Consider the following 24,614-nt stretch of genomic DNA (forward strand, 5'->3'; position numbering starts at 1 on the left):
ACGCCCGTGGCTAGTGGCAGACGCTGCACTAATTGGCTAAAATGCAAGTCAATAGATAATAACAAAGTCATGTGATTAGGGGCAGTCAGAAGATGCTTAGATACAAGTTAGTCACAGAAGTAAAGGTTTTGCAAAACTGGGGAATGAGTAATAAAGGGATTATCTATCTTTTTAAACAACAAAAATTCTGGTGTTGACTTTCCCTTTAAGGAGTTTTGGAGTAGGGGAAGAATCAGCGCTAGTTATAACCTAAAGCCAAATACAAGTAGGGACCCTCTCAAGAAATCCCTTGGGTGTGTAGCTACAGAAAAGTGGAAGTATTGGCGCTTACAGCTAGGATAGATCTATATTTATATGAAAATACGAATAAATAATACAAAATATATATATATATATATATGAGCAAGAAATAATATAGGATATATTATGGGGCTTCTAAGAGATTGCTTAAATGATACAACACTCTAGAAAAGATAACAAGATATTTAATATTAGTAGATTAATAAATACAATTGATAAAGAACAATGTCTAAAATATCAAGCACAATTACAATATAAAATTAAAGGGAAGGGGTATGCAGGGCAGTAAAACCTAACTCTAAAGACTAGCTCAAACAAGCAGATTACAATAGAGAGGTACAATGTCAAGCAGAACGATTCCCTATTCCTAAATAGTAAGCTAAAATACACAAGTGGATAGGAGATGACCTCGGTAATGTAAATAGAGCACTCGATAATAAAACACTCAATAATAAAACACTCAATAATAAAACACTCAAATATAGAATCTGGACGTCCAGTATTAAAATAATAGGGATAAACGTGTAAAAGAAAATAATCTAAAAGGTTTAAATATAAACAATGATCAGAATAAATTGTCCCGTAAGAGCAAATATATATATATATAGGCTCAGTAAGCAACGATGGTATTGTATATCACCAGTAGTCTATTGGAGCTTAGTCTATTCACTTTATGCTCTCAGATGTAGTTGATCTTGCTCATCGAGTATTGGATCAAACTTAAACACATTTGAGAGTGGTACCTTAAGCTTTGTTAAGAAGAGAGAAGGCAGCTGTCTGTAGTAGAGTGGATCGATCTTTTCCGTCTCTATTCAGTAGTCGGTCTGTGTCCGATAACCGCCTCTTCAAAATCACAAGAGCAGTGTATCCAGTAGCCAGCTTAGGCTTTGCTGGCGTCTTCTGTATCTGCACGGCCGGTCACGTGATGCTGTGTCAGCTGTCAGGTAGCGTGTAGCCGTATCAGCTGTTTTTACCTGTGTCCGCGCACTCTCTGCTTTCAGTGAAAGCTAAGTCGGTATATTCAGAATTGGTGTGTTGGAAGTTCCTCCTTCCAGGCTTACAGCTGAGGGCAAACTCTTCTTAATGGAAAGTAGCAGCACTCCTCTTTTTAGATAGAAATAGAGGGTGATGTAAATGTCTCAAAGGTGGATGGTAGTAAACAACTTCAACGCGTTTCTCCCCTTCCTGGGGCTTTTTCAAGAAGTGTTCACCTGTCTTCTAAGGCTCCTTAATATACACCTCATAGGTGTTTCATTGGTCAAAAGTCCTGTGGGTGTGTGAATCAATTACCTGGTGAAATTTAAGGTGGTAATTTTTCGTTCTATGCAATAGATTATAGTTCAATTTCTTAGGGATATTTAAGGTGGTATCCTTTGGATCTCAGCAGTAGTGATTTTACAAACATATACTGCATAGGTTATACAACATTCTCCATATATATATAAATTATAGACACTTGGATAATTATAATAGATTATTATTAGTGTAAGAGATATAGTTAGATTCAGTATATTTTACTTGAAAAGATAAAAAAAATTATTAAAATTAAAAAACAAAGGTTGAAAAGGATAATATTTTTAATATTTTTAATCATACATAAATGGGCTTAGATCCAGTTCTGAGTTTAAACCCAGGGGGTGTAAAGTTTTCATATTGTATATTAGCTCAGCCTCTCTTTTGAGTAGTTTAGTCTCGTAATTTCCCCCTCTCCAGTCACGTTTAACTTTCATTATTCCCCAGAAAGAGAAATCTTTAAGTTTATTGTTGTGGACATTCCTAAAGTGACTATACAGATGTGTGTCCATCTTTCCCTTTTCTATTATGCACAGATGTTCCCTTATTCTTTTCCTTAATGTTCTTGAGGTCTCACCTAGGTACTGTTTTTTACAGCTACACTGTATTAAATAGATGATCCCTTTATCAGTGCATCGTATTGTATCCGTAATGGGAAATACTTCACCCGTCGGTGTGGAAGAGTACGGTTTTATTTTATTGCTGTAGTTACATGATCTGCAGCAATGGCAGGGGTAGAAACCTTTTAGTGTGTTCCCTAAAAGATCCTGTTCTTTTAGGGGGGGTTTTGTCTTAAATTCACTTGGCGCTAGTAGTGTTTTTAGGTTTCTGGATTTCCTGTATATAAATTTTGGATTTAGGGAGATTTTATCCCCTATGATTGGATCTTCTCTCACATGATGCCAATGTTTCTTGATTATTTTTTCTATCTTTTTGTGTTCTCCATTAAAATTTGTGATAAATGGAACTGATATTTCATCTATTGGTTGTATTTCAATATTGGTTTTGTCTTTATATGTAAGTAGTGTTGCTCTATCTATGTGTTTAACTTCTTCATAATTTACCTCTATTAGCTTATCTTCATACCCTTTTTCCCCAAATTTTTTGCTCAGGATTTGTGCCTGTTCTTCGTAATCTAATATGTTTGAACAATCATTTCTTATTCTTAAGAACTGTGCTCTAGGGATATTGGTTTTCCATTTGGACAGATGGCAGCTATCATGTATAAAATTATTAGCGTCCACTTTTTTGAAAAATGTTTTAGTGGTAAATTTATCTGTTTCTAGTGTTATATCAAGGTCAAGAAATGAGACCCTTTCTTTACTTATTTCATATGTGAAATGTAATCCTCTATTGTTTGTGTTCATAGCTGAAAAGAATTCAGTTAGTGTAGTATCATTCCCTTTCCATAATATAAGAATATCATCTATGTATCTTTTATAGGACACCAGGTTTTTCGCCAAGCTATTCGAACCTAGGAAATCGGATTCCCAGTCTCCCATAAATAGGTTCGCATAGCTTGGCGCAAACCTGGTGCCCATTGCAGTGCCTTTTATTTGCACATACATTTTTTGATTGAAGGAGAATGTATTATTCACCAGGATAAATCTAATACTTTCTAAGATAAACTCTTTGTTCTTTATCGATAGTGTCATCTTTTGATAGAAAGTTGGAGACTGCTTTAATGCCTAGATCGTGTGCAATATTTGTGTACAGTGATGTTACATCACACGTAGCCAGTAGTATATCACCCTCTATTTTTAGGTTGTCTAGTAATTGTAGGACTTGGGTTGAGTCTTTTAGAAAAGATGGTAGATTTTTGACGTATTTTTGGAGAAATCCGTCTATGTACTGTGATAAATTAGAAGTAAGTGATTGAATACCTGAGATTATTGGGCGACCGGGAGGTTGTTTGAGATCTTTATGTATTTTAGGTAGAAAGTAGAAAATTGGTATTTTGGGGAATTCTGGGTATATATAGTTATATTCTTTCGTGTTCAAAATGCCCTTCTCTTTTGTGGCGTCTAAATGCATTTTCAAAAGAATTTGGTATATCCTGGTAGGATCTCTTTTAAGTTCTTTGTAGGTTGATATATATTTTAATAGTCTTTCTGCCTCTTGTACATAGTAGCTCCTATCCATTATCACCACTCCTCCCCCTTTGTCTGCTGGTTTTATAATAATATCTTTGTTCTTCTTTAACTTTTGTAGAGTAGCATTTTCAGATTTTGTCAGATTCTGTGGTAGTTTTCTATTATTTTTATATTTTTCAAGGTCTTTCTGTACTAGTGTTTCGATTAGTTCTATATTTTTACCCTTGTCTTGTGTGGGGTAGAATTTGGATTTCGGTTTTAGTTCAGTGTGAGTATATTTTGCAGTAGTTATTGCTGGTGGTTTGGGGGTAAATTCTAATGGGTGTTTAAGGAAGTGTCTTTTTAGTGTCAGTTTCCTTACAAATTGTGTTACGTTTATGAGGGTTTCAAATTTATTTAGTTGAGACGTGGGTGCAAACGATAGACCACGTCCTAGTACTTTATTTTCCTCATTACTTAGTTCTGTTTTGCTAATATTAAAAATTCCATGATTCTTTGGTTCTACCACATCTCCCTTCTCTCTCTGGGCCTCTTTATTATTTCTCCTCCTTCCTCCTCTCTTTCCTCTAACATTCTTTTTCTTTGACCCATTAGTGGAGCTAGTTGGACTTTTTCTATAATGGTGCCCCTGGCATTTTCTGCCCTTGGGTTGTCCCCTTTAAAAATGAGCCCCTTGGGCTATATCAGTTCTTTCTATTTGATGGTCATTGTCTGGTTTATGTGACAATGGTTGGAATCTGTTTCTCAGAGGTATTCTCCAATTCTTATCATTCTTATAAATTGAGTTATGTTGCCTGTCAATGTGTGATCTTTCTTTATTTCTCTCGTTTCTCCAATTTTGGTTAGAGTAGCTTTGGTAATGGTTATGATACTCTATGTCGAATCTAGGGTTATTCATTGTTTGATTTGCATACTCTCTTTCAGAGTAGTGATACTGTCTTTGTCTATTATTCGCGTCATAATCATATCTCCTACGTGGTGCCTCCTGCGGTTTGCGCCAAGCTATGCGAACCTATTTATGGGAGACTGGGAATCCGATTTCCTAGGTTCGAATAGCTTGGCGAAAAACCTGGTGTCCTATAAAAGATACATAGATAATATTCTTATATTATGGAAAGGGAATGATACTACACTAACTGAATTCTTTTCAGCTATGAACACAAACAATAGAGGATTACATTTCACATATGAAATAAGTAAAGAAAGGGTCTCATTTCTTGACCTTGATATAACACTAGAAACAGATAAATTTACCACTAAAACATTTTTCAAAAAAGTGGACGCTAATAATTTTATACATGCGGATAGCTGCCATCTGTCCAAATGGAAAACCAATATCCCTAGAGCACAGTTCTTAAGAATAAGAAAGAATTGTTCAAACATATTAGATTACGAAGAACAGGCACAAATCCTGAGCAAAAAAATTGGGGAAAAAGGCTATGAAGATAAGCTAATAGAGGTAAATTATGAAGAAGTTAAACACATAGATAGAGCAACACTACTTACATATAAAGACAAAACCAATATTGAAATATAACCAATAGATGAAATATCAGTTCCATTTATCACAAATTTTAATGGAGAACACAAAAAGATAGAAAAAATAATCAAGAAACATTGGCATCATGTGAGAGAAGATCCAATCATAGGGGATAAAATCTCCCTAAATCCAAAATTTATATACAGGAAATCCAGAAACCTAAAAACACTACTAGCGCCAAGTGAATTTAAGACAAAACCCCCCCTAAAAGAACAGGATCTTTTAGGGAACACACTTAAAAGGTTTCTACCCCTGCCATTGCTGCAGATCATGTAACTACAGCAATAAAATAAAATGGTACTCTTCCACACAGACGGGTGAAGTATTTCCCATTACGGATACAATACGATGCACTGATAAAGGGATCATCTATTTAATACAGTGTAGCTGTAAAAAACAGTACCTAGGTGAGACCTCAAGAACATTAAGGGAAAGAATAAGGGAACACCTGTGCATAATAGAAAAGGGAAAGATGGACACACATCTGTATAGTCACTTTAGGAATGTCCACAACAATAAACTTAAAGATTTCTCTTTCTGGGGAATAATGAAAGTTAAACGTGACTGGAGAGGGGGAAATTACGAGACTAAACTACTCAAAAGAGAGGCTGAGCTAATATACAATATGAAAACTTTACACCCCCTGGGTTTAAACTCAGAACTGGATCTAAGCCCATTTATGTATGATTAAAAATATTATCCTTTTCAACCTTTTGTTTTTTAATTTTAATATTTTTTTTTTTATCTTTTCAAGTAAAATATACTGAATCTAACTATATCTCTTACACTAATAATAATCTATTATAATTATCCAAGTGTCTATAATTTATATATATATGGAGAATGTTGTATAACCTATGCAGTATATGTTTGTAAAATCACTACTGCTGAGATCCAAAGGATACCACCTTAAATATCCCTAAGAAATTGAATTATAATCTATTGCATAGAACGAAAAATTACCACCTTAAATTTCACCAGGTAATTGATTCACACACCCACAGGACTTTTGACCAATGAAACACCTATGAGGTGTATATTAAGGAGCCTTAGAAGACAGGTGAACACTTCTTGAAAAAGCCCCAGGAAGGGGAGAAACGCGTTCAAGTTGTTTACTACCATCCACCTTTGAGATATTTACATCACCCTCTATTTCTATCTAAAAAGAGGAGTGCTGCTACTTTCCATTAAGAAGAGTTTGCCCTCAGCTGTAAGCCTGGAAGGAGGAACTTCCAACACACCAATTCTGAATATACCGACTTAGCTTTCACTGAAAGCAGAGAGTGCGCGGACACAGGTAAAAACAGCTGATACGGCTACACGCTACCTGACAGCTGACACAGCATCACGTGACCGGCCGTGCAGAAACAGAAGACGCCAGCAAAGCCTAAGTTGGCTACTGGATACACTGCTCTTGTGATTTTGAAGAGGCGGTTATCGGACACAGACCGACTACTGAATAGAGACGGAAAAGATCGATCCACTCTACTACAGACAGCTGCCTTCTCTCTTCATAACAAAGCTTAAGGTACCACTCTCAAATGTGTTTAAGTTTGATCCAATACTCGATGAGCAAGATCAACTACATCTGAGAGCATAAAGTGAATAGACTAAGCTCCAATAGACTACTAGTGATATACAATACCATCGTTGCTTACTGAGCCTATATATATATTTGCTCTTACGGGACAATTTATTCTGATCATTGTTTATATTTAACCCTTTTAGATTATTTTCTTTTACACGTTTTATCCCTATTTTCTCCTGTTAAGTGTAGTCAGTCCACGGGTCATCCATTACTTATGGGATTATATCTCCTCCCCAACAGGAAGTGCAAGAGGACCACCCAAGCAGAGCCGCCACACAGCTCCTCCCCTCTACGTCATACCCAGTCATTCTCTTGCACCTAACTAATAGATAGGACGTGTGAGAGGACTGTGGTTATTAAAACTAGTTTTTATTTCTTCAATCAAAAGTTTGTTATTTTAAACAGCACCGGAGTGTGTTGTTTTTTCTCAGGCAGCATTAGAAGAAGAATCTACCTGAGTTTGTGTATGATCTTAGCGGTCGTAACTAAGATCCATTTGCTGTTCTCGGCCATTCTGAGGAGTGAGGTAACTTCAGAACAGGGGACAGCGGGCAGGGTTCACCTGCAAGGAGGTATGTTGCAGTATATTATTTTCTAAGCAATGGAATTGACTGAGAAAATACTGCTAATACCGATGTAATGTAAGTGCAGCCTTAAATGCAGTAGTAGCGACTGGTATCAGGCTGATATGTATGTATGTTTACACTGAGGTATTTCTGGGGAATGGAACTTCACTAAGAAAATACTGTATACATTTAACTTATATTTGAGCCCCCACTGCAGTGAAAGCGACTAGCAGCAGGCTTATTGGTAACATTTCAAAATTTTATTTTTAAAACGTTTACTGGCATGTTAATCGTTTTTCTCTGAGGTACTTGGTGATAAAACTTTTTGGGCATTATTTTTCCACATGGCTGTCGTTTATTTATGAATAAAATCAGTTTACTGAGCTTCCCCACTGTTGTAATATGAGTGGGAGGGGCCTATTTTGGCGCTTTATTGCGCAGTAAAAATTCAGTCACAGTCTTCCTATTTCTTCCTCCATGATCCAGGACGTCTCTACAGAGCCCAGGGGTCTCCAAAACTAGTTTTGAGGGAGGTAATCACTCACAGCAGACCTGTGAGACTGTGCTTTTGACTGTGATAAAAACGTTTATATTAATTTGTTATCCGTTTTTGGGTACTAAGGGGTTAATCATCCATTTGCTGGTGGGTGCAATCCTTTGCTAACTTAATGCATTTACTGTGAAAATTTGGTTGCTATAACTAATTTGGTTCATTGTTATTTCAACTGTGACAGTTTCTTTGTGCTTCTTAAAGGCACAGTAACGTTTTTTATATTGCTTGTAAATCTATTTGAAAAGTATTTTCCAAGCTTGCTAGTTTCATTGCTAGTTTGTTTAAACATGTCTGACACAGAGGAATCTCTTTGTGCAATATGTTTAAAGGCCAATGTGGAGCCCAATAGAAATTTGTGTACTAATTGCTTTGATGCTACATTAAATAAAAGCCAATCTGTACATGTAAAGAAAATTTCACCAGACAACGAGGGGGAAGTTATGCCGACTAACTCTCCTCACGTGTCAGTACCTTCGTCTCCCGCTCAGGAGGTGCGTGATATTGTGGCGCCAAGTACATCAGGGCGGCCCATACAAATCACTTTGCAAGACATGGCTAATGTTATGACTGAAGTATTATCTAAATTGCCAGAATTTAGGGGTAAACGCGACCACTCTGGGGTGAGAACAGAGTGCGCTGATAATAATAGAGCCATGTCTGATACTGCGTCACAATTTGCAGAACATGAGGACGGAGAGCTTCATTCTGTGGGTGACGGATCTGATCCAAGTAAACTGGACTCAGACATTTCAGCTTGAGAACCTCCGTGTATTGCTAGGGGAGGTATTAGCGGCTCTGAATGATTGTAACACGGTTGCAATTCCAGAGAAAATATGTAGGCTGGATAAATATTTTGCGGTACCGACGTGTACTGACGTTTTTCCTATACCTAAAAGACTTACAGAAATTTTTAACAAGGAGTGGGATAGACCCGGTGTGCCTTTTTCACCCCCTCCTATATTTAGAAAGATGTTTCCAATAGACGCCACCACACGGGACTTATGGCAGACGGTCCCTAAGGTGGAGGGAGCAGTTTCTACTCTGGCTAAGCGCACCACTATCCCGGTGGAGGATAGCTGTGCTTTTTCAGATCCAATGGATAAAAAGTTAGAGGGTTACCTTAAGAAAATGTTTGTTCAACAAGGTTTTATATTACAACCCCTTGCATGCATTGCGCCTGTCACGGCTGCGGCGGCATTCTGGTTTGAGTCTCTGGAAGAGACCATTAGCTCAGCTACATTGGATGAGATTACAGACAAGCTTAGAGTCCTTAAGCTAGCTAATTCATTTATTTCTGATGCCGTAGTACACTTAACTAAACTTACGGCTAAGAACTCCGGATTCGCCATTCAAGCGCGCAGAGCGCTGTGGCTTAAATCCTGGTCAGCCGATGTGACTTCTAAATCTAAATTGCTTAACATACCTTTCAAAGGGCAGACATTATTCGGGCCCGGTTTGAAAGAAATTATCGCTGACATTACTGGAGGTAAGGGCCATGCCCTGCCTCAAGACAGAGCCAAACCAAGGGCTAGACAGTCTAATTTTCGTGTCTTTCGTAACTTCAAGGCAGGAGCAGCATCAACTTCCTCCGCTCCAAAACAGGAAGGAACTGTTGCTCGCTACAGACAGGGCTGGAAACCTAACCAGTCCTGGAACAAGGGCAAGCAGGCCAGAAAGCCTGCTGCTGCCCCTAAGACAGCATGAAGTGAGGGCCCCCGATCCGGAAACGGATCTAGTGGGGGGCAGACTTTCTCTCTTCGCCCAGGCTTGGGCAAGAGATGTCCAGGATCCCTGGGCGTTAGAGATCATATCTCAGGGATATCTTCTGGACTTCAAAGCTTCTCCTCCAAAAGGGAGATTTCATCTTTCAAGGTTATCAGCAAGATCATATCTCAGGGATATCTTCTGGACTTCAAAGCTTCTCCTCCAAAAGGGAGATTTCATCTTTCAAGGTTATCAGCAAACCAGATAAAGAAAGAGGCGTTTCTACGCTGTGTACAAGACCTTTTACTAATGGGAGTGATCCACCCAGTTCCGTGGTCGGAACACGGACAAGGGTTTTACTCAAATCTGTTTGTGGTTCCCAAAAAAGAGGGAACCTTCAGACCAATCTTGGACTTAAAAATCCTAAACAAATTCCTAAGAGTTCCATCGTTCAAAATGGACATGACCACAGTGGATTTAAAGGATGCCTACCTTCACATACCGATTCACAAGGATCATTATCGGTACCTAAGGTTTGCCTTCCTAAACAGGCATTACCAGTTTGTAGCTCTTCCCTTCGGGTTAGCTACGGCTCCAAGAATCTTTACAAAGGTTCTGGGCTCTCTTCTGGCGGTACTAAGACCGCAAGGAATTTCGGTAGCTCCGTACCTAGACGACATTCTGATACAAGCGTCAAGTTTCCAGACTGCCAAGTCTCATACAGAGTTGGTTCTGGCATTTCTAAGGTCGCATGGGTGGAAGGTGGGCGTAGAAAAGAGTTCTCTATTGCCACTCACAAGAGTTCCCTTCTTGGGGACTCTTATAGATTCTGTAGAAATGAAAATTTACCTGACAGAGGACAGGTTAACAAAACTTCTAAATGCTTGCCGTGTCCTTCATTCCATTCAACACCCGTCAGTGGCTCAATGCATGGAGGTAATCGGCTTAATGGTAGCGGCAATGGACATAGTACCTTTTGCACGCCTGCATCTCAGACCACTACAATTGTGCATGCTAAGTCAGTGGAATGGGGATTACTCAGATTTGTCCCCTATGCTGAATCTGGATCAAGAGACCAGAGATTCTCTTCTATGGTGGCTTTCTCGGCCACATCTGTCCAGGGGGATGCCCTTCAGCAGGCCAGATTGGACGATTGTAACAACAGACGCCAGCCTGCTAGGTTGGGGCGCTGTCTGGAATTCCCTGAAGGCTCAGGGATCATGGACTCAGGAGGAGAGACTCCTTCCAATAAACATTCTGGAATTAAGAGCAGTTCTCAATGCCCTTCTGGCTTGGCCTCAGTTAGCAACTCTGAGGTTCATCAGGTTTCAGTCGGACATCAACCATCAGGGAGGGACAAGGAGTTCCCTAGCGATGATGGAAGTCTCAAAGATAATTCGCTGGGCAGAGTCTCACTCTTGCCACCTGTCAGCGATCCACATCCCAGGCGTGGAGAACTGGGAGGCGGATTTCCTAAGTCGCCAGACTTTTCATCCGGGGGAGTGGGAACTTCACCCGGAGGTATTTGCCCAACTGCTTCGGCGTTGGGGCAAACCAGATCTGGATCTCATGGCGTCTCGCCAGAACGCCAAGATTCCTTGTTACGGATCCAGGTCCAGGGACCCGGGAGCGGTTCTGATAGATGCTCTGACAGCACCTTGGGTCTTCAACATGGCTTATGTGTTTCCACCCTTCCCGATGCTTCCTCGACTGATTGCCAGGATCAAACAGGAGAGAGCATCGGTGATTCTAATAGCGCCTGCGTGGCCACGCAGGACCTGGTATGCAGATCTAGTGGACATGTCGTCCTGTCCACCATGGTCTCTGCCTCTGAGACAGGACCTTCTGGTTCAGGGTCCTTTCAAACATCCAAATCTAATTTCTCTGAGGCTGACTGCATGGAGATTGAACGCTTGATTCTATCAAAGCGTGGATTCTCGGAGTCAGTGATTGATACCTTGATACAGGCTAGGAAACCTGTTACCAGGAAAATTTACCATAAAATATGGCGTAAATACTTGCATTGGTGCGAATCCAAGAGTTACTCATGGAGTAAGGTTAGGATTCCTAGGATATTGTCTTTTCTACAAGAAGGTTTAGAAAAGGGTTTATCTGCTAGTTCGTTAAAGGGACAGATCTCAGCTCTGTCCATCCTTTTACACAAACGTCTGTCAGAAGTTCCAGACGTTCAGGCTTTTTGTCAGGCTTTGGCCAGGATTAAGCCTGTGTTTAAAACTGTTGCTCCGCCATGGAGCTTAAACTTAGTTCTTAACGTTTTACAGGGTGTTCCGTTTGAACCCCTTCATTCCATTGATATCAAGCTGTTATCTTGGAAAGTTCTGTTTTTAATGGCTATTTCCTCGGCTCGAAGAGTCTCTGAGTTATCGGCCTTACATTGTGATTCTCCTTATCTGATTTTTCATTCAGACAAGGGTGGAAGGTAAATTTGGGAAAGAGTTCCTTAGTCCCAAATACAAGGGTAATTTTCTTGGGAACTATAATAGATTCCCTATCAATGAAGATTTTTCTGACAGAAGTCAGGAAATCAAAGATTATCGATACTTGTCGAGTCCTTCAGTCCACTCCTCAGCCATCAGTGGCTCAGTGTATGGAGGTAATCGGGCTGATGGTGGATGCAATGGACATCATCCCGTTTGCTCGGTTCCACCTCAGACCTCTGCAGTTAAGCATGCTCAGGCAATGGAATGGAGATTATGCGGATTTGTCTCCTCAAATTTTACTGGAGCAGGAGACAAGGGATTCTCTTCAATGGTGGTTGTTTCTGGATCATCTTTCCCAGGGAACCTGCTTTCGCAGACCATCTTGGGTGATTGTGACAACAGACGCCAGCCTTCTAGGGTGGGGAGCAGTCTGGGGTTCCCTAAAGGCTCAGGGAATTTGGACTCAGAGTCTGCTCTTCGTATAAACATTCTGGAGCTGAGAGCGATCTTCAATGCTCTTCTGGCCTGGCCCCAGTTGGCCTCGGTTCAGTTCATCAGGTTCCAGTCGGACAACATAACATCAGTGGCTTACATCAATCATCAGGGAGGAACGAGGAGTTCCTTAGCAATGACAGAAGTAACCAAAATAATTCAGTGGGCGGAGGCCCATTCTTGCTGTCTGTCGGCGAGCCACATCCCAGGGGAGGACAACTGGGAGGCGGACTTCCTGAGCAGGCAGACCTTTCATTCGGGGGAGTGGGAACTTCATCCGGAAGTGTTCTCCAGCCTAATTCTCAAGTGGGGTCAGCCGGAATTAGATCTGATGACATCTCGACAGAATGCCAAGCTCCTGCGATACGGGTCGAGGTCCAGGGACCCCCAAGTGGAACTGATAGATGCTCTGGCGGTGCCTTGGACCTTCAGTCTAGCATTCCTATTTCCTCCGTTTGCACTTCTTTCTCGGGTCATTGCTCGAATCAAGCAGGAGAGGGCTTCAGTGATCCTCATTGCACCGGCTTGGCCTCGCAGGATTTGGTATGCAGATCTGGTGGACATGTCATCTTTGCCACCTTGGAGACTTCTATTGAGGAAGGACCTTCTAATTCAAGGGCCCTTAATTCACCCAAATCTAGTTTCTCTGAAGCTGACTGCTTGGAGATTGAACGCTTAATTCTATCCAAGCGAGGTTTTTCTGACTCGTCATAGAGACCATGATTCAGGCTTGTAAGCCTGTAACTAGGAAGATTTACCATAAGATATGGCGTAAATATCTCTATTGGTGTGAATCCAAGGGCTACTCATGGAGTAAAGTTCGGATTCCTAGGATTTTGTCTTTTCTCCAAGAAGGTTTGGAGAAAGGCTTATCGACTAGTTCCCTAAAGGGTCAAATCTTGGCCTTATCTATTTTGTTGCACAAACGTCTGTCAGATGTTCAATCTTTTTGCCAGGCCTTGGTCAGGATCAGGCCTGTGTTCAAACCAGTTACTCCTCCATGGAGTCTTAATTTAGTTCTCAAAGTTCTTCAAGGGGCTCCATTTGAGCTTATGCATTCCTTAGATATTAAGTTGTTATCTTGGAAAGTTTTATTTCTTGTTGCTATTTCTTCTTCTGCTCGAAGAGTGTCAGAGCTCTCGGCATTGCAGTATCCTTACCTTATTTTCCATTCAGATAAGGTAGTTTTACGTACTAAAATAGGATTTCTTCCTAAGGTTGTTTCTGTTCAGAACATTAGTCAGGAGATTGTTGTTCCGTCCTTGTGTCCTAATCCTTCTTCTCAGAAGGAACGTCTCCTACACAATTTGGACGTGGTCCGTGCTTTGAAGTTTTACCTGCAAGAGACTAAAGGGACAGTTTACTCAAAAATTTTCTCCCCTTTAATTTGTTCCCAATGATCCACTTTACCTGCTGGAGTGTATTAAATTGTTTACAAGTAGCTCCTTTACCCTTATATTGGCATTTGAAATTGTTAATTTAGCATGTGGTATCCCCACCTATCCTGAAAGTTTGTGGCCGCGCGTACCAGCTATAGATAAGCTTTATAAACACAGCCAGCAGAAGAAATTACACTCCCAGTCGGATATAGCAGAGAAAAGGTAATACAATGTTGATTTTCCATTGTTCTCTCAAAGTACTGGTGATTGGTTTATGGACAGATATAAGATAAAGAAGCAGGTATATGTGCACAATGTGATACAGTAATGAGATCTGATTATACCTACAAGCTCAACCCATTTTATTAGGTTGTGGCTTCAAAACACAAAATCAGAGCTTTAATATACACAAATAAGCCTTAAAAAGCTAATTTTCATACATTTTTTACTCTGCAGTTGGTAAAAAACGCAATTGTAAACACATTAAGGGAAAAACTATTTTACAGTATACTGTCCCTTAAGGACTCAGTCTTCTTCTTTGTTTGTGTTTTTTTTTCAGGAAAACGTAAGGGACAGAAAGCTACGGCTACTTCTCTTTCTTTTTGGCTGAAGAGTATCATACAGTTTGCATATGAGACTGCTGGACAGCAGCCGCCAGAGAGAATTACGGCTCATACCACGAGGGGTGTTGCTTCCTCATGGGCGTTAAAAAATTAGGCTTCTGTGGAACAGATTTGCAAGGCTGCAACTTGGTCCTCTCTTCACACTTTTTCAAAGTTCTACAAATTTGACACTTTTGGTTCGGCTGAGGTCACTTTTGGGAGAAAGGTTCTTCAAGCAGTGGTGCCTTCCGTTTAGGTTCCCTGTCTTGTCCCCCCCGTATCATCTGTGTACTCTAGCTTGGGTATTGAATCCCATTAGTAATTAGATGATCCGTGGACTCATCATGTCTTAAAAAAGAAAATTTATGCTTACCTGATTTGAGACGATGAGTCCACGTCCCGCCCTGTGTTTTAAGACAGGTTGTGGGTTATTGTAAACTTCACACACCTCTGCACCTTGGCTTTTCCTTTCTCTTCCTAACTTCGGTCGAATGACCAGGAGGTGAATATCCCATTAGTAATTAGATGATCCGTGGACTCATCGTGTCTTAAAAAAGAAATACATTTATCAGGTAAGCATAAATTTTCTTTTCAGGATGAATAACCTTTAGATTTGTATCCACTCTGGTTTCTTTTCAGGCCAGATCTATTAAATTGGGAACCTACTAAATGCTCACTTCTGTTAGTTTGTGCTGTTTAATTATCCATTTGTACACATACTTTACATCATTACAAGTGTTCCACTAGTGTGCTTATTAGGGATGTGCGAGCCCCAAGTCTTGTGTTGTTTGGCATCTCTGTCAGTGCCAGGGAATTATATGACAATGCCCCCTCCCCAGTCCATGTATATTGGCTGCTCTCCTACAACTTGCTGCTGCCTATCTTGCCGTCTCAATAGTAATCTCCTGTCATTTAGTTCACTTTGGAGTTTCTGTAAAACCTTTTTTTATCTTAAGAAACAAGTAAAAGCTGATAGACATAGTTCCTCACAGGCAGGGTGCAAGCTAGCAGAAAACGTGTTGGCTGAACCCTGTGAAACCTCTTCAGACACAGAACAATCTATGCACCAGCTATACACAGAGATATATACTTCACCTGTGTGAGAGGATGTAACTTACAGCTGTTCACTTGTCTCTTGTGGGTACAGATGGTGAAAGGCCAGTCAAATCGTGCCCGGAAAGCCCGCCTGGCAGACCCGGAGAAAAAAGATGCCAATGACCTGGCTCTGTTTGGCTCCTGGCAATGTGAGGACTATCAGCCACCTGTAGCTGTGGATGGGAAGGTGAGACAATACTTACAGCCCCTGCTTTAGAGGTCCGATAACTTCTTGCCATTTTAGCCGTCTGCTGGTAAGAGGACAGTTCTTTGCTGTGCCAGTTATGTTCTGGCCAGGCACATTTATTTGGTCAGTTATACAAATTTTACGATGGTCTTTACAAGACATGATGTAGATGTCCTGTGAGAAGGTTTTCAGGGATCATGTATAGTGCAGATTAACACTTAAAGGGACCTAATAAAAATATCCTGGCTGTGGTAGCTAAATATTCCAAATATCGCACTATTTTGAAAAGCACATTCAAACAAATATGTTAGAAATCACATTATTACCTTTTATTGCAGAAATAGTCACTCCAAAACGCCCAGCATTTGTCTGCATACAGCTATTGTCCAATCAGGAACTGACACCTGATTTTTCAGGGGAGGGGGGCACTTAAAGAGACAGTAAAGTCAAAATTACTCTTACATGGATTTGATAGAGTATGACATTTTAAACAACTTTCCAATTTACTTCTATTACCAATTTTGCTTAGTTCTCTGTATCCTTTATTAAAGTTTAACCATAGGTGAGCTCAGGAGCGTGCACATGTTTTTAGACATCTAGCATCAGAGTTTGCAACAATGTTTATAGCAATGTTATACATAGTTACAAACACTGCTGCCATATAATTCTACAGACACTCTGACAGCAGAGTTTGTAGCTATAAATAACATTATTTTAACCCCTTAATGACCGGACCATTTTTCAGTTTTCTTACCCTTAATGACAAGGGCTATTTTTACATTTCTGCAGTGTTAGTGTTTAGCTGTAATTTTACTCTTACTCATTTACTGTACCCACACATATTATATACCGTTTTTCTCGCCATTAAATGGACTTTCTAAAGATACCATTTTTTTCATCATATCTTATAATTTAATTTAAAAAAAAAATAAAATATGAGGAAAAAATGGAAAAAAACACACTTTTTCTAACTTTGACCTCCAAAATCTGTTACACATCTACGACCACCAAAAAACACCCATGCTAAATAATTTCTAAATTTTGTCCTGAGTTTAGAAATACCCAATGGTTACATGTTGTTTGCTTTTTTTGCAAGTTATAGGGCAATAAGTACAAGTAGCACTTTGCTATTTCCAAACCACTTTTTTTCAAAATTAGCGCTAGTTACATTGGAACACTGATATCTGTCCGGAATCTCTGAATATCCCTTGACATGTATATATTTTTTTTTAGAAGACAACCCAAAGTATTGATCTAGGCCCATTTTGGTATATTTCATGCCACCATTTCACCGCCAAATGCGATCAAATAAAAAAAAAAGTGACATTTTTCACAATTTTAGGTTTCTCACTGAAATTATTTACAAACAGCTTGTGCAATTATGGCACAAATGGTTGTAAATGCTTCTCTGGGATCTCCTTTGTTCAGAAATAGCAGACATATATGGCTTTGGCGTTGCTTTTTGGCAATTAGGAGGCCGCTAAATGCTGCTGCGCACCACACTTGTATTATGCCCAGCAGTGAAGGGGTTAATTAGGTAGCTTGTAGAGAGCTTGCAGGGTTAATTTTAGCTTTAGTGTAGAGATTAGCCTCCCACCTGACACATCCCACCCCCTGATCCCTCCCAAACAGCTCTCTTCCCTCCCCCGATTAAAGAGAACCGAGATAGCACACAGAGTCTCTATAGAAGTGCGCAAATGATCACAGCATGTGGCAGATGGCGGATTCGGCAAACAGCAATCCAGGCAGCTCTCTCAGAAATGGTGAGTGGACAACGGGAACCTGTGGATGACAGATGGAAGAGGCGCCTCATGGGACAAGTATCGTTTAAGGCAGCAAAGGGACACACATAAGCAGCGGACCCCCCACACAGAGTGTTACTCACAAGAGCGGCGGTACAAACGTGTACCCAGACAGGCAGGACGGAACCAAAAGTCGCCCGTCAGACAGGCGTAAGCTCGGTACGCTAGGCAAACGTCACTCAGCAAGCAGCGTCAGAGTAAACCCAGCAGGGGAACCAATAGAGTCGAAGGGAACTCGACACAGCGAACCTCCAAAGGGGATCAGGAACGTACCAAATTGCTCCAGCGGCAATAGTAATAGAGAACAGGCAGGTGTGATGTACTCAAGGATACATTTATTGAGTACAAACAGATAAAAACAAGCGTACAGCAACGCGTTTCTCAACAAATAGTCGTTTCATCAGGCTGATACTAATACATGGAAATACCTGCTCTATTTATAACACACCTGTGTCAATCACAGAGCTCCTACTACCGACACACCTCCAGGTGGGAATGACTGATGATAGGATGTGAATCGAGTGGGAGGTGTCTCAGGAGCCGGAGCTAAGGATGGACTACCAACAACAAATAACATACACAAATATTTCATACATTCTGAATTATATGTTCGTAATTGATCTGTCCTTACAGAGAATATACACATTCAAATCATACATATAATAAATATTACTGTAACAATATACAACATGTGGAGAATTAAAACGCTCACAAATTAAGATCATAGTTTAATAAAATATAATAATGTATCATGAAAACCCAGTATCATTAAAAAATTCAGACCAGAGAAAAAAATAATGGTCCAGTTTAACAAAAAAGGGGCTGAGTAATGATTTAAAAAATAATAAATAAAGAATAAGAGAAGTGTTTATGAAGAGGGGGGGGGGGGGGGAAGGGCAATCCTTGGATAATAAGAGGGTAAGACTAAGAGGACCAGCGAAAAAGACCATGTCAAAGTCCTAAATATGGATATCAGGGGGTCCTATAAAATCCTACTACTAATTACTAAAAGCTCCAAATAAAATAATAAATTACAATATTAATCTTAGTCGCTGACTATACAAGGTGCTCGAATGTAATTGTAAAATTAGAAAGTAAAGGATATGGGTTGAGTGACTGGAAACAACTCTAACGGATGGCCCTAATTGATGGATGTTGTGCTAATAAGGATATGGGTAGAGTGACTGGAAACAACTCTAACGGATGACCCTAATTAACGGAAGTTGTACTAATAATGACTATAAGCACCAGAGAAAAATAAATCAAACAGTATTAATCTTAGTCATTGACTATACTAAATACTCAGATGTAAATATAAAAAAATATAAAATAAAGAATAAAAGATATGGATAGAATGACTGGATACAGCTCTAGTGCTTGGCCCAAATTAGTGGAAGGCTGCTAGGTCAATACACAAATTTAACCCATCAGGATGCATGCATTTCAAAACGTGGATCCAATACGTTTCTCTTTGTCTTAATCTAAAATACCTATTATAGATATAAGATTTAGGTATATGTTCTAAAGGGGTCACGGAGAAGCAATTAGTATCACCATTGTGCATAATGTTGCAGTGTCTAGAGACACTATGGTACTTGTAATTCTTCCTCATATTACGTTTATGTTCAGACCACCTTATGCTGAACCGCCTACAGGTTCTGCCCACATATTGGATGCCACACAAGCAGGTGAGTAAATATACAACATAGGTTGAAGCACAAGAGATATGTCCAATGATCGAATAAGATCTATTAGTGATAGTAGATCGAAAGGTTTTTTGTTTGGTGTCAATCGACTGACACATCTTGCATCTGCTCGCTCTACATCTAAAAGCACCAAACTTTGGTGCAATAGACTTCGGTGTTATGAGGGCTGGTTGTCTCTTATGTTTAACTATCTTGCTGGGAGCAAGCAGGGTCTTTAGAGTAGGAGCTCTCCTGTAAACCACTTTTGGTTTGGTACCTATCGACTTACCCAAAATGGGATCCTTAGTTAGAATGTCCCAATGTTTGGCCAGCACCTTTCTAATCAATACATGATTAGAATTAAATTGCGTGATGAAAAGAGGATTTTCATTATAGTTATTAGTTACTTGTCCCAAATGTTTATTAGAGTTGATAAAATAACCATTCCTATCATCTAATCTAGCCCTTCTGTAACCTTTGTCTATAATACTAAGTGGATAGTTCTTTTCCAGAAAACGTTCCCTCAAGACCTGACTTTGGGAATCATAGTCAGATAACGTGCTGCAGTTGCGGCGAATACGTTTGAACTGACCATATGGTACGTTCTGTTTCCAGGCATGAAAATGACAACTTTTGAAATCCAGATAGCTATTACAGTCAACCGTCTTGAAATAGGTTGTACTGGTCACCTTGCCTTCATTAAAGCTCAAGTGCAGGTCCAAGTAAACAATTGATTTAGTGTTAATTGAACTCGTGAAGGTCAAACCCCTGTCGTTTGAATTCAAATAATCCACAAAAGAAGTGGCTGAGTCCTCATTGCCCCTCCATATAAATATCAGATCGTCAATGTATCTGCCATAGAATACCAGGCTCGCCCCATAGTGTGAGTCATATATATAACGCTTTTCAAAATGACCCATAAACAAATTCGCGTAACTAGGGGCGAACCTGGTACCCATGGCAGTACCTTTGGTTTGAAGAAAAAATTCATCCTGGAACACAAAATAATTGTGCTCCAGGATGAAAGAAATGAGTTGTAAAATGAACTCTTTCTGGTTGGTAGAAAGATAAAAATCTTGGTCCAAAAATTCAGACACTGCCTCCATACCCAAATTGTGTGCAATATTTGAGTACAAAGCCTGAACATCACAGGTGATCCACACCAGGTCGGGTGTGATATTCAATCCGTCTAATTTCTTGAGGAGGTCTGTGGAGTCTTGAATATAGGATTCAAGACCCCGGACATATTTCTGTAGAAAATGATCAACGTATGAAGACACGTTGTCAGTTAAGCTGCCTATCCCCGCTATGATGGGTCGACCTGGTGGGCATGAGGGGTTTTTGTGTATCTTAGGCAAATGGTAATAAAATGCCAAATTGGGCTCATCAGTTACCAAAAAATCCCTCTCTTTTTTATGGAGTATACCTTCTTTGAAGGCAGAATCAACAATATCCTTAAGAGATGATTTAAACCTCGTAGTGGGGTCAGAGTTCAATTTCGTGTAGTAGTTAACATCAAATAAAATTTTCCGGGCCTCTGTTAGATAGTCAGCAAGGTCTTGAAGCACAACCCCTCCGCCTTTATCGGCTTGTCTTATGACAATAGATTTGTTGTTTTTAAGACTTTCCAAAGCTTTTTTCTCATTAGGAAAAAGATTATTTCGTCCATGTATCTTTTTGGTTATTTTATCAAAATCGTCACTAACAAGTTGTCTGAAAATTTCGATATGGGCATTGTTTTTCAATTGGGGCACAAAGTTCGATTTATTTTTGAAGTTGGTATGTATATACCCCTCACACAGTTGGTCAATAAAAGTGTCAGGTTCAATAACCGGAACCATTTCTTGATTGAGTCTGGCTCCCATTGAGTCTGTCAGAATAGGCAACAGTGTACTATTCTTGAGTGTCTTTTCAGCAAAGTATTTTTGCAATGACAGTTTTTGGGTGAACAGGTTCAAATCCACAAAAAGTGAAAAAACATTGTGCTTGTTGGTAGGACTAAAAGAAAGACCTTTGCCCAATACCCGAATTTCGTCATTTGACAAGACATGGGACGATAGATTAAAGATCCCCTTACTTAGGGTCTGTAATCTTGCCTTTTTGCGGGCTGTGCTCCGTCCTCTACACCCTCGTTTCCGTGAGGTCTTTTCCCTTTCGGGGGTGCAGTAAGGGAGATCACCGGCTCTAGGTAACTGGCAATCGTCTTCTGTTTCCATGACGATTGTCTGTGACCTGTCCCTAAAAAATGATTAGGAGAATCAGTATCAGAAATGATAGCTTGGCTATCGTTTGGAAAATGTGGGCTTAAAGTCGCATCGGGGGCAAACATGTGGTTAGGATATGCATTTGCACCAACATTATTTGGCATTCTAGATGGTGTAATCTCATGGCTGCTCGTAATAGCCCTCCTAGTATGTGAGGGACCCTGATCACTAAGAGAATTATCTCTCATATGTCCATGGCCATAATTGAATGATATATGTTGGTTAGCTGGATCACCTTGGGTCTGATGATAATTTCTTACAGCACGGTGAGATGGTATAACTATATCATTTCTGGAGTTATGGTACCCATTGGAATGCTGTACATGGTTAACATTCCTATTTTCTTTAGGGTTTCTGTGATCAGGTCTATATCCATAATTGGGGTTGTTATAATTGGATTGATGTCCTCTATTATATTCACCCTGATGTCTATAACCATTATGATCTGGGCCATATGGTGGATAATCTCTATCTTTATTCCAGTGGTTATTACCATTATAAGAATAATGGTTTCGTCTGTTGGCGTTCGTCCACTGTTCATTAGTATTATTATTGGACTGATGATTATTCCAAGTGGTATTATTCAATTTGTTTTTATTCTTATGTTTATTTTTATTTTTCGGGTAATATACCGTGGTCCACTCATTTTCAAGGCCATTAGGTGGTACTCTTGAAGGTGGTTGCTGGATAACCCTATCCTGTGAGGTGGCATTCACTTCTGAAACTAAGATGCTCTTAGGATCAGGGCTAGATGTTTCGTGAATTCTCTTATTCTTATGATAGGTGTGTATCTGACCTTTCTGGTAATCCTCTTCATCCCTAATAAGTTTACGATTTTTGACCAACATCAAATCTTTTTGGTAAGCATCTGTTTTCTGTAGAACCATAGTATTCAGTTCATCATAAAGATGCGATGTTTTGAATTTTTCTAAACTTTTTTGAATGGAATCTATTTCTTTAGAGGATTGTTCAACTAAAATTTTCCTGTGGGCAATCAAGATTTTCAAAAGTGTGATGGAACATAAAGTTAATGCTTTCTCCCATTGGGAATTGACAGTGGGGTCATCTTTAAATGAACAACTTTTAAAAATCCTAAGTCCACGAGGTATTTGTTCTTTGTCAATATATTTTTGCAGCATTTCTGCATCCAACCAGTGTCTGCACTCGACATTGATTGCATCTTCTAATCTCGCAAAAAGTGCATGAATGGACAGATTCTCAACAGAACTGTCAGATGCAGCTGTGCCAGCAGTGGATTCTGTGTGTGACACGAGCAACAATCTCTTGTTGTTCCTCTCACTCACAGATAACATTATACTCTGTGATCCGAATACGTAAATACAAATCAAATGCACAGGTCACGTGATTGACAGTGGCCTGTGTGTTAGATTGTGAGACTAAATAGTCTTAATCAAATGTAAACCAGTGATAGAAATAGTGAACTAATGTAATATGGCAGTATTACAACTGTGAATAGTAATGTGACAGTGTTAAAACTGGGAATAAGTGATATATGTGCTAACAATCATATAACTAACAATGGTGTGAATCGAAAAGACTTGAAATCTATGATTGAAGTGCAGAAATATAGCAAATCCTAGATGCCTAAAAAATGCTTAAAAAATAAAAATTAGATATACAATATGTGTCTATAACAAAATAACCAAATAGTTACGACAAATGGTGTATTAATCAGATATATCCTATACTAATACACTAGTCTAATAGTGTACCTCCGGATAGTGGTGATAAGTAAAAAAAGATACAAACTTGCTATCAAACTACACTCCTACCGTGATAATAAAAATAACAGAACAAGTGACGATTATCAAATAAAAAAGGTATTGAAGACAACATACAACCCTATAATAAAGATAGGTCTAAAATCGAAAAACAGTGTGAACAAAAATAAATAAATGATTAAACAATAAACCAATGTGGATCGTATTGGACAAGAGTAGTAATTACTAAAACAGCAACAACCAAGGCAGTATATAAAAATATATCGGTTTGGCAACAAACCCTAAAAAAGACATATAATAGACAGTAGTATTAAGTCGTAATACATTGGGAACAGCAATTGCTAATAAGAACTAAATCAAATGCAGCAAACTTCGGTGGGCCTTGGCCCAAATACTTGCTAGATTAAAGAGAACCGAGATAGCACACAGAGTCTCTATAGAAGTGCGCAAATGATCACAGCATGTGGCAGATGGCGGATTCGGCAAACAGCAATCCAGGCAGCTCTCTCAGAAATGGTGAGTGGACAACGGGAACCTGTGGATGACAGATGGAAGAGGCGCCTCATGGGACAAGTATCGTTTAAGGCAGCAAAGGGACACACATAAGCAGCGGACCCCCCACACAGAGTGTTACTCACAAGAGCGGCGGTACAAACGTGTACCCAGACAGGCAGGACGGAACCAAAAGTCGCCCGTCAGACAGGCGTAAGCTCGGTACGCTAGGCAAACGTCACTCAGCAAGCAGCGTCAGAGTAAACCCAGCAGGGGAACCAATAGAGTCGAAGGGAACTCGACACAGCGAACCTCCAAAGGGGATCAGGAACGTACCAAATTGCTCCAGCGGCAATAGTAATAGAGAACAGGCAGGTGTGATGTACTCAAGGATACATTTATTGAGTACAAACAGATAAAAACAAGCGTACAGCAACGCGTTTCTCAACAAATAGTCGTTTCATCAGGCTGATACTAATACATGGAAATACCTGCTCTATTTATAACACACCTGTGTCAATCACAGAGCTCCTACTACCGACACACCTCCAGGTGGGAATGACTGATGATAGGATGTGAATCGAGTGGGAGGTGTCTCAGGAGCCGGAGCTAAGGATGGACTACCAACAACAAATAACATACACAAATATTTCATACATTCTGAATTATATGTTCGTAATTGATCTGTCCTTACAGAGAATATACACATTCAAATCATACATATAATAAATATTACTGTAACAATATACAACATGTGGAGAATTAAAACGCTCACAAATTAAGATCATAGTTTAAT

General features: G+C 39.7%; 1 protein-coding gene across 2 annotated transcripts in view; it reads left to right on the forward strand.

Annotated features, from left to right (window-relative positions):
* The window catches only part of XPC (XPC complex subunit, DNA damage recognition and repair factor), an 88,256-nt gene that overhangs the window by 58,385 nt on the left and 5,257 nt on the right, over positions 1–24,614 (forward strand). Inside the window, exon 12 of one of the 2 annotated variants that reach the window (XM_053720919.1) lies at positions 15,699–15,833. The exons of the other annotated variant lie outside the window; for it this stretch is intronic. Within the exon in view, the coding sequence (XP_053576894.1) occupies positions 15,699–15,833 (135 nt within the window). The remainder of the gene's footprint in view (positions 1–15,698; positions 15,834–24,614) is intronic. 2 annotated transcript variants of the gene reach the window in all.

Source organism: Bombina bombina, chromosome 7 (genome assembly GCF_027579735.1).
Source record: "Bombina bombina isolate aBomBom1 chromosome 7, aBomBom1.pri, whole genome shotgun sequence".
In the NCBI taxonomy this organism is placed as follows: Eukaryota; Metazoa; Chordata; class Amphibia; order Anura; family Bombinatoridae; genus Bombina; species Bombina bombina.